This window comes from Petromyzon marinus, chromosome 69, assembly GCF_048934315.1.
Source record: "Petromyzon marinus isolate PM22_M1 ecotype Great Lakes invasive population chromosome 69, UKy_Petmar_22M1.pri1.0, whole genome shotgun sequence".
NCBI lineage: Eukaryota > Metazoa > Chordata > Hyperoartia > Petromyzontiformes > Petromyzontidae > Petromyzon > Petromyzon marinus.
This window is the reverse complement of record NC_133735.1, coordinates 7,418,793-7,432,728: the sequence shown is the minus strand read 5'-3', so window position 1 is coordinate 7,432,728 and position 13,936 is coordinate 7,418,793. Positions and strand designations below refer to the sequence as shown.

At 51.9% G+C, this 13,936-nt stretch overlaps 1 protein-coding gene across 1 annotated transcript in view; it reads right to left on the bottom strand.

Annotated features, from left to right (window-relative positions):
• Positions 1-12,564, bottom strand: part of LOC116957037 (large neutral amino acids transporter small subunit 2) — a 63,580-nt gene extending 51,016 nt beyond the window's left edge. Inside the window, exons 1-4 of the mRNA XM_076055048.1 lie at positions 11,720-12,564; positions 5,261-5,465; positions 3,797-3,948; positions 1,404-1,529 (exon numbers count right to left, since the gene is read on the bottom strand). Coding sequence (XP_075911163.1) covers positions 1,404-1,529; positions 3,797-3,948; positions 5,261-5,465; positions 11,720-11,807 — 571 coding nt within the window. The 5' untranslated portion in view covers positions 11,808-12,564. The remainder of the gene's footprint in view (positions 1-1,403; positions 1,530-3,796; positions 3,949-5,260; positions 5,466-11,719) is intronic.
• Positions 12,565-13,936: the final 1,372 nt, after the last annotated feature.

Below are 13,936 nucleotides of genomic sequence, written 5' to 3'. Positions count from 1 at the left end.
GTATTTGTACAGTGTGTGTGCGTATTAACCTGGTCAAGGCCTATGATGCCATGAACAGGCCAGGCCTCTGGACTGTTCGTGCTTTTGGAGTCCCTGACCCTCTGCTCACGATCATTAAGGACCTTCATGATGGTGAGCGGGCCAGGGTAAAACTACGTGGCTGGGAGTCGGAGCCATTCCCTGTTCACCTTGGGGTGCGACAGGGATGTCCTCTGGCTCCCACAATATTTAACATCTTTTTCGACCACGTAGTTCGTGAGGCCTTTGATGGCTGTACCAAAGGGATTTCCATATGGTATAGATACAATGGGGTGCTGATCGATGCCCGGGTGCGGTTAAGGGATGGCTCCCTATTGCTCAACCACGTTATGTATGCCGATGATTTAGTAATAGCTGCTCATTCAGAGGAGGAGTTGGAGACGCTGCTGCTGAGACTGGAGCTTGCCACTAAGAGGTGGGGCCTTACCATCAGCCCCACCAAAACTAAGCACCTGCCTGGGTATTTTGTACCATCGGACACTCCACCCCCACAACTCCCAATCGGTGATGGGGCAGTTGTGGAGAGAGTGGAGAGTTTCCCATACCTGGGCAGTGTGCTTATGACCGGCTCCAGTTTAACAGCAGAGGTCTCACTCCGAATCAGTCGAGCGGCAATATCTTTTCATCGGTTGCGTAACGCTGTGTGGAAGCTACCTCGTCTGTCGCTCCGCACTAAGCTTCAGGTCTTCTCGGCCACGGTCATTCCCTCCCTTCTCTACGCTTGCGAAACGTGGACCCCCCCTAATGGAACATCTTCGCCGGTTAGAAACATTTAGGCTGGCCTGCCTACGATCCATCCTGGGTTTAACCAGACTGGATTGTGTGAGGAGCTCACAAATCCTTGAAAGATCTGGACAAAGTCCAATCGGTGAGCTCCTCCGGCAGGCAAGGCTGCGTTGGCTGGGCCATGTAGCCCGCATGCCCAGCCACCGCATGCCGAAACAGCTTTTGTTCGGCCGGATCGAGGGGGCTAAACGGGCGCGGCACGGGCTAAAGAAGAGATGGAGTGATGTGGTACAGGAGGACGTGGAGCTGAGTGGACTTGCCAATGACCGGTACCAGCGGTGTCAAGATCGGCCTCTGTGGAGGAGGAGGCTCGTGAAGGACGCTACTGGGCAGTTGGAGGCAGTCGCCCTCCAACAACAACAACGGAAGGCGGAGGAGCGACGCTCACAACAACGAGCGGAGCGCCGGGCGGCTAAAGCACAGCAGGTTGGCACAGTAGGGGGGGCACAGGTGGTGCATCAGCCAGTCATCTCAGTCATCTGTCAGTCAGTCGACCCGTGGCACCCGCTGGGTCTGCCCCCGTGACCTGCCGGCGGGCGTGCACCTAGCCTGGCACGGGCGCCACTGCGTGTCCCCACCTCTGCAGATCTGCACAAATCCCACGACGATGATGAGGCCGAGGGCGAGCAGCTTCCCCGCCGTGAAGAGGTCCTGAACCCTGGTGGCCCAGCGCACGCTGGAGCAGTTCACCCACGTGAGAAGCACTGGGACACAGAGACACGTGGGGACACGTGGGGACACGTGGGGACACGTGGGGGCACAGACACGTGGGGACACGTGGGGACACGTGGGGGCAGAGACACGTGGGGACACGTGGGGACACGTGGGGGCACAGACACGTGGGGACACGTGCGGACACAGAGACACGTGGGGACACGTGGGGACACGTGGGGGCAGAGAGACACGTGGAGACACGTGGGGACACGTGGGGACACAGAGACACGTGGGGACACGTGGGGACACGTGGGGGCACAGAGACACGTGGGGACACGTGGGGACACGTGGAGACACGTGAGGACACGTGTGGACACAGAGACACGTGGGGACACGTGGGGACACGTGGGGAGAGAGACACGTGGGGACAGAGAGACACGTGGAGACACGTGAGAAGCACTGGGACACAGAGACACGTGGAGACACGTGGGGACACGTGGGGACAGAGAGACACGTGGAGACGCGTGAGGACACGTGTCGACACAGAGACACGTGGGGACACGTGGGGACACAGAGACACGTGGGGACACGTGAGGACACGTGGGGACACGTGGGGACACAGAGACACCTGGGGACACGTGGGGACACGTGAGGACACGTGGGGACACAGAGACACGTGGGGACACGTGGGGACACGTGAGGACACGTGGGGACACAGAGACACGTGGAGACAGAGACACGTGGAGAAACGTGAGGACACGTGGGGACACGTGGGGACACAGAGAAACGTGGGGACACGTGGGGACACGTGAGGACACGTGGGGACACAGAGACACGTGGGGACAGAGACACGTGGAGACACGTGAGGACACGTGGGGACACAGACACGTGTGGACACAGAGACACGTGGGGACACGTGGGGACACAGAGACACGTGGGGACACGTGTGGACACAGATACACGTGGAGACACGTGAGGACACGTGGGGACACGTGGGGACACGTGGGGACACAGAGACACGTGGGGACACAGAGACACGTGAGGACACGTGTGGACACGTGGGGACACAGAGACACGTGGGGACACGTGGGGACACAGAGACACGTGGGGACACGTGGGGACAGAGAGACACGTGGGGACACGTGGGGACACGTGGGGACACAGAGACACGTGGGGATAGAGACACGTGGGGACAGAGACACGTGGGGACACAGAGACACGTGGGGACACAGAGACACGTGGAGACACGTGAGGACACGTGTGGACACGTGGGGACACAGAGACACGTGGGGACACGTGGGGACACGTGGGGACACAGAGACACGTGGGGACACGTGGGGACAGAGAGACACGTGGGGATAGAAACACGTGGAGACACGTGGGGACAGAGACACGTGGGGACACAGAGACACGTGGGGACAGAGACACGTGGAGATGCGTGAGGACACGCGGGGACACAGAGACACGTGGGGACACGTGGAGACAGAGACACAGAGACACATGGAGACGCGTGAGGACACGGGGGACACAGAGACACGTGCGGACAGAGACACAGAGACAGGTGGGGACAGAGACACAGAGACACGTGGGGACAGAGACACAGAGACACGTGGAGACTGAGAGACACGTGGAGACACAGAGAGGCACGTGAAGACAGAGAGAGACACGTGGTCTGCTGGCTGGTTGATCTGTCTGGCCTGGCTGGGCTGGCTGGCCTGGCTGGCCTGGCTGATCTGGCTATAGCCTGGCTGGCCTGGCTATAGCCTGGCTGGCCTGGCTATGGACTGGCTGGCCTGGCTATGGACTGGCTGGCCTGGCTATGGACTGGCTGGCCTGGCTATGGACTGGCTGGCCTGGCTATGGACTGGCTGGCCTGGCTATGGACTGGCTGGCCTGGCTATGGACTGGCTGGCCCGGCTATGGACTGGCTGGCCCGGCTATGGACTGGCTGGCCTGGCTATGGACTGGCTGGCCTGACTATGGACTGGCTGGCCTGGCTATGGACTGGCTGGCCTGGCTATGGACTGGCTGGCCTGGCTATGGACTGGCTGGCCTGGCTATGGACTGGCTGGCCTGGCTATGGACTGGCTGGCCTGGCTATGGACTGGCTGGCCTGGCTATGGCCTGGCTGGTCTGGCTGGCCTGGCTGGTCCGGCCAGCTGGTTGGTCTGGTTGACCTGGCTGGCCTGGCTGATCTGTCTGGGCTGGGCCTGGGCCTGAGCCTGCCACCAAAATAATTGTTCCCACAGGCCTGAGACCGGGAACGCCGGCCTCAACCGGGTTGCCACGGACCCGGCGTCCCGTCGGCGAGACTCACGGAGGCAGAGGGCGGCGAGGAGGCTGAGGCCCACGTCCGGGCCGGGGCACGAGGGGAAGAGAGGCTGCAGGACGTAGTTGGCGAACGTGAGAGCTATCACCGCCTGGTTGGTGGGGTAGATCACGAGCAGCGCGATCCACAAGCGCAGGAAGCTGCACGCACGCACGTGAACACACACACACGCACACGCACGTGAACAACAACAACAACAACAACCGTGACGTCACCACGGCGCCTGTGCCAGGCCGGGTGCACGTTGAAGGCCACGCGAAGTGTCGGAACGCCCGCCGGCAGGAGGTCACGGTTGGCAGACCCAGCGGGTGCCACGGGTCGACCGACTGAGATGACTGAGATGAGTGGCCGATGCACCACCACCTGTGCCCCCTACTGTGCCAACCCGCTGTGCTTTAGCCACCCGGCGCTCCGCCCGTTGTTGTGAGCGTCGCTCCTCCGCCCTCCGTTGTTGTTGGAGGGCGACTGCCTCCAACTGCCCAGTAGCGTCCTTCACGAGCCTCCTCCACAGAGGCCGATCTTGACACTGCTGGTACCGGTCATCGGCAAGTCCACTCAGCTCCACGTCCTCCTGTACCACATCACTCCATCTCTTCTCTAGCCCGTGCCACGCCTGTTTAGCCCCCTCAATCCAGCCAAGCAAAAGCTGTTTCGGCATGCGGTGGCTGGGCATGCGGGCTACATGACCCAGCCAACGCAGGCTTGCCTGCCGGAGGAGCTCACCGATGGGACTTTGTCCAGATCTTTCAAGGATTTGTGAGCTCCTCACACAATCCAGTCTGCAGGTTAAACCCAGGATGGATCGTAGGCAGGCCAGCCTGAATGTTTATAAACGGCGAAGATGTTCCATTAAGGAGGGTCCACGTTTTGCAAGCATTAAGGGAGGACATGACGACAGTGGCCGAGAAGACCTGAAGCTCCATGTGACACGTCAGACCAGGGAGTTTCTACACGGCGTTACGCAGCCGATGAAAAGATATTGCCGCTCGACTGATTCTCAGTGAGTCCTCTGCTGTCAAACCGGAGCCGGTCATGAGCACAATGCCCAGGTATGGGAAACTCTCCACTCTCACCACAACTGCCCCATCACCGATTGGGAGTCGTGGGGGTGGAGTGCCCGATGGCACAAAATACCCGGGCAGGTGCTTTAGTTTTGGTGGGTGCCGATGGCAAAGCCCCACCTCTTAGTGGCAAGCTCCAGGTTCAGCAGCAGCGCCTCCAACTCCTCCTCCCGAGTGAGCGGCAATCGCCGGATCACCGGCGTGCATAAGACGGTCGACCAAGAGGGAGTCATCCCTCGACCGCGCCCCGGGGCATCGATCAGTTGTATCCGTACCAGGTGGAAATATCCTCCAATACAGCCACGGGAAAGCTTTTCGTACTCCGTGGACAAAGACGACGTTTAAACGATGTGTGGGAGCCAGAGGTCCATCGCTGTCACACACAACCCACCCAGCGAGGCCCCCAAAGATGTCCTTGACGTAGCTGTAGTCGCCGCCGGATTTGGGGATGGTGACCCCCAACTCGGCGTAGCAGAGGGCGCCGATGGCGGTGATGACTCCGGTGATGATCCACACCAGGAGGGCAACGCCCACAGAGCCGGCGTTCTCCATCACGCCCTTGGGGGAAACGAAGATCCCCGAGCCGATGATGTTCCCTGCAGTGCCACGCACGGGGGGGGGCGATGTTAGTGGGCAGTGGTAGTGTACAATGTAGTGTACAATGTTAGTGTACAATGTAGTGTACAATGTTAGTGTACAATGTTAGTGTACAATGTAGTGTGCAATGTAGTGTACAATGTAGTGTACAATGTAGTGTACAATGTTAGTGGACAGTGGTAGTATACAATGTAGTGTACAATGTAGTGTACAATGTAGTATACAATGTAGTGTACAATGTTAGTGGGCAGTGGTAGTGTACAATGTAGTGTACAATGTAGTGTACAATGTTAGTGTACAATGTTAGTGTACAATGTAGTGTACAATGTAGTGTACAATGTAGTTAACAATGTTAGTGGGCAGTGGTAGTGTACAATGTAGTGTACAATGTAGTGTACAATGTTAGTGTACAATGTTAGTGTACAATGTAGTGTACAATGTAGTGTACAATGTAGTTAACAATGTTAGTGGGCAGTGGTAGTGTACAATGTAGTGTACAATGTAGTGTACAATGTAGTATACAATGTAGTGTACAATGTAGTAAACAATGTTAGTGTACAATGTTAGTGGGCAGTGGTAGTGTACAATGTAGTGTACAATGTAGTGTACAATGTAGTATACAATGTAGTGTACAATGTAGTAAACAATGTTAGTGTACAATGTTAGTGGGCAGTGGTAGTGTACAATGTAGTGAACAATGTAGTGTACAATGTTAATGGTCAGTGGTAGTGTACAATGTAGTGTACAATGTAGTGTACAATGTAGTAAACAATGTTGGTGGGCAGTGGTAGTGTACAATGTAGTGTACAATGTAGTGTACAATGTAGTATACAATGTAGTGTACAATGTAGTGTACAATGTTAGTGGGCAGTGGTAGTGTACAATGTAGTGTGCAATGTAGTATACAATGTAGTGTACAATGTAGTGTACAATGTAGTATACAATGTAGTGTACAATGTTAGTGGGCAGTGGTAGTGTACAATGTAGTGTGCAATGTAGTGTACAATGTAGTGTACAATGTAGTGTACAATGTTAGTGGACAGTGGTAGTATACAATGTAGTGTACAATGTAGTGTACAATGTTAGTGGGCAGTGGTAGTGTACAATGTAGTGTACAATGTTAGTGGGCAGTGGTAGTATACAATGTAGTGTACAATGTAGTGTACAATGTAGTATACAATGTAGTGTACAATGTTAGTGGGCAGTGGTAGTGTACAATGTAGTGTGCAATGTAGTGTACAATGTAGTGTACAATGTAGTGTACAATGTTAGTGGACAGTGGTAGTATACAATGTAGTGTACAATGTAGTGTACAATGTTAGTGGGCAGTGGTAGTGTACAATGTAGTGTACAATGTAGTGTACAATGTTAGTGGGCAGTGGTAGTATACAATGTAGTGTACATTGTAGTATACAATGTAGTGTACAATGTAGTGTACAATGTTAGTGGACAGTGGTAGTATACAATGTAGTGTACAATGTAGTGTACAATGCAGTGAACAATGTAGTGTACAATGTTAGTGGGCAGTGGTAGTATACAATGTAGTGTACAATGTAGTATACAATGTAGTGTACAATGTAGTGTACAATGTAGTGTACAATGTAGTGTACAATGTTAGTGGGCAGTGGTAGTATACAATGTAGTGTACAATGTAGTATACAATGTAGTGTACAATGTAGTGTACAATGTAGTGTACAATGTTAGTGGGCAGTGGTAGTATACAATGTAGCGTACAATGTAGTATACAATGTAGTGTACAATGTAGTGTACAATGTAGTATACAATGTAGTGTACAATGTAGTATACAATGTAGTGTAGAATGTAGTATACAATGTAGTGTACAATGTAGTGTAGAATGCAGTATACAATGTAGTGTACAATGTAGTATACAATGTAGTGTACAATGTAGTATACAATGTAGTGTACAATGTTAGTGGGCAGTGGTAGTGTACAATGTAGTGTACAATGTTAGTGGGCAGTGGTAGTATACAATGTAGTGTACAATGTAGTGTACAATGTTAGTGGGCAGTGGTAGTATACAATGTAGTGTACAATGTAGTGTACAATGTAGTGTACAATGTAGTATACAATGTAGTGTACAATGTAGTATACAATGTAGTGTACAATGTTAGTGGGCAGTGGTAGTGTACAATGTAGTGTACAATGTGGTGTACAATGTTAGTGGGCAATGGTAGTGTATAATGTAGTGTATAATGTAGTATACAATGTAGTGTACAATGTAGTGTACAATATAGTGTACAATGTAGTGTACAATGTAGTGTACAATGTAGTGTACAATATAGTGTACAATGTAGTGTACAATGTTAGTGGGTAATGGTAGTGTACAATGTAGTGTACAATGTAGTGTACAATGTAGTGTACAATGTTAGTGGGTAATGGTAGTATACAATGTAGTGTACAATGTAGTGTACAGTGTAGTATACAATGTAGTATACAATGTAGTGTACAATGTAGTGTACAATATAGTATACAATGTAGTGTACAATGTTAGTGGGCAGTGGTAGTATACAATGTAGTGTACAATGTGGTATACAATGTAGTATACAATGTAGTGTACAATGTAGTGTACAATGTAGTATACAATGTAGTGTACAATGTTAGTGGGCAGTGGTAGTGTACAATGTAGTGTACAATGTAATAAACAATGTAGTGTACAATGTAGTATATACTGTTAGTGGGTAATGGTAGTGTACAATGTAATATACAATGTAGTGCACAATGTAGTGTACAATGTAATAAACAATGTAGTATACAATGTAGTATACAATGTAGTGTACAATGTAGTAAACAATGTTAGTGGGCAGTGGTAGTATACAATGTAGTAAAACAATGTTAGTGGGTATTGGTAGTATACAATGTAGTGTACAATGTAGTGTACAATGTAATAAACAATGTAGTATACAATGTGGTATACAATGTAGTGTACAATGTAGTAAACAATGTTAGCGGGCAGTGGTAGTATACAATGTAGTAAACAATGTTAGTGGGCAGTGGAAGTGTACAATGTAGTAAAACAATGTTAGTGGGTATTGTTAGTATACAATGTAGTATATAATGTTCGTGGGCAATGGTTGTGTAGTGAGTCCAACTGAGTCGCAGATATTTCTCTTTAGAGGCATCACATTTATTGTAACATCAACACGTTAACACAAAAGGGTAACAGCCCCTTCACCGGATACAGCCTAGGGTGGTGACCACCCAGCTAAACTCCACTATACGGAGGAGTTATCGCTACGAAGGGTCAGACCCTCGCTCGGGTCCCTGACCACGTGCTGATGCCTCGTCGGACGTGGAGCTTCCAGCTTGTAGGACATGGAGCTTACAGCTTGTAGGACAAGGAGCTTACAGCTTGTAGCACGTGGAGCTTACAGCTTGTAGGACGTGGAGCTTACAGCTTGTAGCACGTGGAGCTTCCAGCTTGTAGGATGTGGAGCTTACAGCTTGTAGGACGTGGAGCTTACAGCTCGTAGGACGTGGAGCTTCCAGCTTGTAGGACATGGAGCTTACAGCTTGTAGGACAAGGAGCTTACAGCTTGTAGCACGTGGAGCTTACAGCTTGTAGGACGTGGAGCTTACAGCTTGTAGCACGTGGAGCTTCCAGCTTGTAGGACGTGGAGCTTCCAGCTTGTAGGACGTGGAGCTTACAGCTTGTAGGACGTAGAGCTTACAGCTTGTAGGATGTGGAGCGATGTGGAGCTTACAGCTTGTAGACGTGGAGCTTACAGCTTGTAGGACGTGGAGCTTCCAGCTTGTAGAACGTGGAGCGACGTGGAGCTTACAGCTTGTGGGACGTGGAGCTTCCAGCTTGTAGGACGTGGAGCGACGTGGAGCTTACAGCTTGTAGACGTGGAGCTTCCAGCTGTCGAAGAACCCCGGTCCCTCTCGGGGACCCACCTGATATCCTCCCGGGTCGGGGCTGCTCCGCCCTCGGCCCCGCCCGCCTTCTGGAACGTTCCAGCTCCCTCTCGATCCCTCTCGAGAGCTCTCCCCGGACACGTGACCACCCCCTAGCCCCTCCGTGGACACTCCGGATCACGTGTCTGCCGGGGGTCAACCAGAGCGCCGAGGCCCCGGGGGGGGGGGGGGCGACCCTGCCCCTGGGCCGTCGCTCTCCCGCTCCCCCTCGTGGCGGGCCGGCGCCGCGGGCCGTGCCTGGCGCCCGCGCCGAACCCCCGGCGCTCGACAGGCCCCGCTTGGGCCGGCACGGCGGTGCCTCGCACGCCGTGCTGCGCCGGAGCCGGCCTCGCACGGCAACCAAACCCGGTGCCGGCCCGCGACGCACCAACATCGCCCGCCATGGCCCTCCGCTGTGAACCCGGTGGGACACGTGACCGGGTCAAAGTGGGGGGCCCGGGGAGGGCCCCCGGGGGGACCTTGGGGGCCGCGTGGCCAGGGGGCTGAGCCTTCTCGAGGATTCGAGGTGGTGGGCGTGGCCTGGGCGTGGTCTGGCCACGCCCACCTTCTCGAGGATTCGAGAAGGTGGCCGTGGCATGGGCGTGGTCTGGCCACACCCACCTTCTCGAGGATTCGAGGTGGTGGGTGTGGCCAGACCACGCCCATGCCACGCCCACCACCTTCTCGAATCCTCGAGAAGGAGGTGGGCGTGGCCAGACCACGCCCAGGCACACCTCCCTGCTTGGCCCCGCCGGTTGTTACCCGAGTGTCGAGTGTCAGCGAGGATAGGTCGGAGTTCATCACCCGATGTGCAACGCCATTACAAGTCGTGTTAGTAAATAGTGTTGCCTTCCCTATAGCAGTGTGTGCGCGCCTCTATCGAACCGTCACGGTTGCATACAATGTGGTATACGGTGCAGTATACAGTGTGGTATATGTGACACCTCTTACCACGCCATCTCTCTTCTCCCACTTCAGCAGGAAAAAAAAGTCTTGCTGTGGTTCTCCACCTGACGATGATCGCTCGCGTTGCGATCGGAACGCCGTGACTTATTTTATTTTCTGCCCACGTGATGACTTTTACCGAAAGAACCAAAGATTGTAGTGTACAATGTAATGTACAATGTAGTGTACAATGTAGTATACAATGTTAGTGTACAATGTCGTGTACAGTGTAGTATGAAATGTAGTGTACAATGTAGTATACAATGTAGTGTACAATGTAGTATACAATGTAGTGTAGAATGTAGTATACAATGTACAATATCGTATGCAATGTAGTGTACAATGTAATGTACAATGTAGTGTGGAATGTAGTATACAATGTTAGTGTACGATGTCGTGTACAGTGTAGTATGCAATGTAGTGTACAATGTAGTATACAATGTAGTGTACAATGTAGTATGCAATGTAGTGTAGAATGTAGTATACAATGTAGAATATCGTATGCAATGTAGTGTACAATGTAATGTACAATGTAGTGTAGAATGTAGTATACAATGTTAGTGTACAATGTCGTGTACAGTGTAGTATGCAATGTAGTGTACAATGTAGTATACAATGTAGTGTACAATGTAGTATACAATGTTAGTGTAAAATGTAGTATACAATGTAGTGTACAATGTAGTATGCAATGTAGTGTAGAATATAGTATACAATGTAGTGTACAATGTAGTATGCAATGTAGTGTAGAATGTAGTATACAATGTAGAATATCGTATGCAATGTAGTGTACAATGTAATGTACAATGTAGTGTAGAATGTAGTATACAATGTTAGTGTACAATGTCGTGTACAGTGTGGTATGCAATGTAATGTACAATGTAGTATACAATGTAGTGTACAATGTAGTATACAATGTTAGTGTAAAATGTAGTATACAATGTAGTGTACAATGTAGTATGCAATGTAGTGTAGAATATAGTATACAATGTAGTGTACAATGTAGTATGTAATGTAGTGTAGAATGTAGTATACAATGTAGTATACAATGTAGTAACAATATAGTATACAATGTTAGTATACATTATAGTAAAAATGTAGTATACAATGTAGTATGCAATGTAGTATACAATGTAGTACCAATATAGTATACAATGTTAGTATACAATAGAGTAAAAATGTAGTATACAATGTTACTATGCAATGTAGTAAAAATGTAGTATACAATGTTAGTGTACACCACCCACCCTCACCACCCACACTCACCACCCACACTCAGCACCCACATTCAGCACCCACCCTCACCACCCACCCTCACCACCCACACTCACCACCCACCCTCACCACCCACCCTCACCACCCACACTCACCACCCATCCTCACCACCCACACTCACCAATGATTATCCCACATGCACTGAGGAGTCCAATTTCTTTCTTGAGACCAACTCCACCTCCATCACTACCTCCATCACTACCTCCCATGCTGGTGGTGATGGTGGTAGTCTCTGTGTGTGTCTGGGTGCTGGTGGTGGTAGTCTCTGTGTGTGTCTGGGTGCTGGTGGTGGTAGTCTCTGTGTGTTTCTGGGTGCTGGTGGTGGTAGTCTCTGTGTGTGTGTCTGGGTGCTGGTGGTGGTAGTCTCTGTGTGTGTCTGGGTGCTGGTGGTGGTAGTCTCTGTGTGTGTGTCTGGGTGCTGGTGGTGGTAGTCTCTGTGTGTGTCTGGGTGCTGGTGGTGGTAGTCTCTGTGTGTGTGTCTGGGTGCTGGTGGTGGTAGTCTGTGTGTGTGTCTGGGTGCTGGTGGTGGTGATAGTCTCTGTGTGTGTGTCTGGGTGCTGGTGGTGGTAGTCTCTGTGTGTCTGTGTGCTGGTGGTGGTAGTCTCTGTGTGTGTCTGGGTGCTGGTGGTGGTAGTCTCTGTGTGTGTGTCTGGGTGCTGGTGGTGGTGGTAGTCTCTGTGTGTGTCTGGGTGCTGGTGGTGGTAGTCTCTGTGTGTGTGTCTGGGTGCTGGTGGTGGTAGTCTCTGTGTGTGTCTGGGTGCTGGTGGTGGTAGTCTCTGTGTGTGTGTCTCGGTGCTGGTGGTGGTAGTCTCTCTGTGTGTGTGTGTCTGGGTGCTGTTGCTAGTCTCTGTGTGTCTGTGTGCTGCTGGTGGCAGTCTCTGTGTGGGTGCTGCTTAGACAATGCAGCGACCGAGGTGGGAGAAGGAGGCTGAGGAGGAGGAGGAGGAGGCGTCAACCCGGAGTTTGTCACCGCGAGACATTCGGGTGCAAAGTCCCGGTGCAGGAGTGCTGACTCGAGACCCTGACACTGCCACTGTGAACTGCCCTAGTTAGAGACACCCAGGATCTCAATGTCCCTGGCACGGCCACTGTGAACCCCGCGAGACAGAGACACCGAGGATCTCAGTGTCTCTGACATGGCCACTGTGAACTGCCCTAGTTAGAGACACCCAGGATCTCAATGTCTCTGACACGGCCACTGTGAACCTCGCTAGACAGAGAGACACCCAGGATCTCAATGTCTCTGACACGGCCACTGTGAACCCTGCGAGACAGAGACACACAGGATCTCAGTGTCTCTGACACGGCCACTGTGAACCCCCTGAGAGAGACACCTAGAATCTCAGTGTCTCTGACACGGCCACTGTGAACCCCGCTAGACAGAGACACCCAGGATCTCAATGTCTCTGACACGGCCACTGTGAACCCCCTGAGAGAGACACCCAGGATCTCAATGTCCCTGGCACGGCCACTGTGAACCCCGCTAGACAGAGACACCCAGGGTCTCAGTGTCTCTGACACGGCCACTGTGAACCCCCTGAGAGAGATACCCAGGATCTCACTGTCTCTGACACGGCCACTGTGAACCCCCTGAGAGAGACACCCAAGATCTCAGTGTCCCTGACACGGCCACTGTGAACCCCGTGAGACAGAGACACCCAGAATCTCAATGTCTCTGACACGGACATCGTGAACCCCCTGAGAGAGAGAGAGAGAGACACCCAGACCCAGGGCTTGAACCCAGACTCTCAGTGTCTCTGACACGGCCATCGTGAACCCCCTGAGAGAGAGAGAGACACCCAGACCCAGAGCTTGAACCCAGACTCTCAGTGTCTCTGGCTTAGTGAACCCCACTGAAAGAGAGAGACACCCAGACCCAGGGCTTGAACCCAGACTCTCAGTGTCTCTGACACGGCCATCGTGAACCCCCTGAGAGAGACACCCAGACCCAGGGCTTGAACCCAGACTCTCAGTGTCTCTGACACGGCCATCGTGAACCCCCTGAGAGAGAGACACCCAGACCCAGGGCTGTTGCCTCTGCATTTAGCCCAGGGGAGCGGTGGCGCCGCGGTTAGCGAAAGGGTGTAAACCTGTCCTGGGCCTCCCCTAGGTCAGCTCAGCCTTTATTTTGTTATATATAACAAAATTAATTTGTGTTCAGTAGCAGTGGCTGTGGTGACATCACCCCCACCCCCTCGTGTGCCACGTGGATGGTAGCCTTCATAGGTGCTGCTACCCGCTAACAGCACTTGCCCTAACAGTCTGTTACAGGCTACACGGGGGAGCTCTATCTCTTGTGTTTGTGTGTCTGTGTGTGTATGTATGTGTGTGTCTGTGA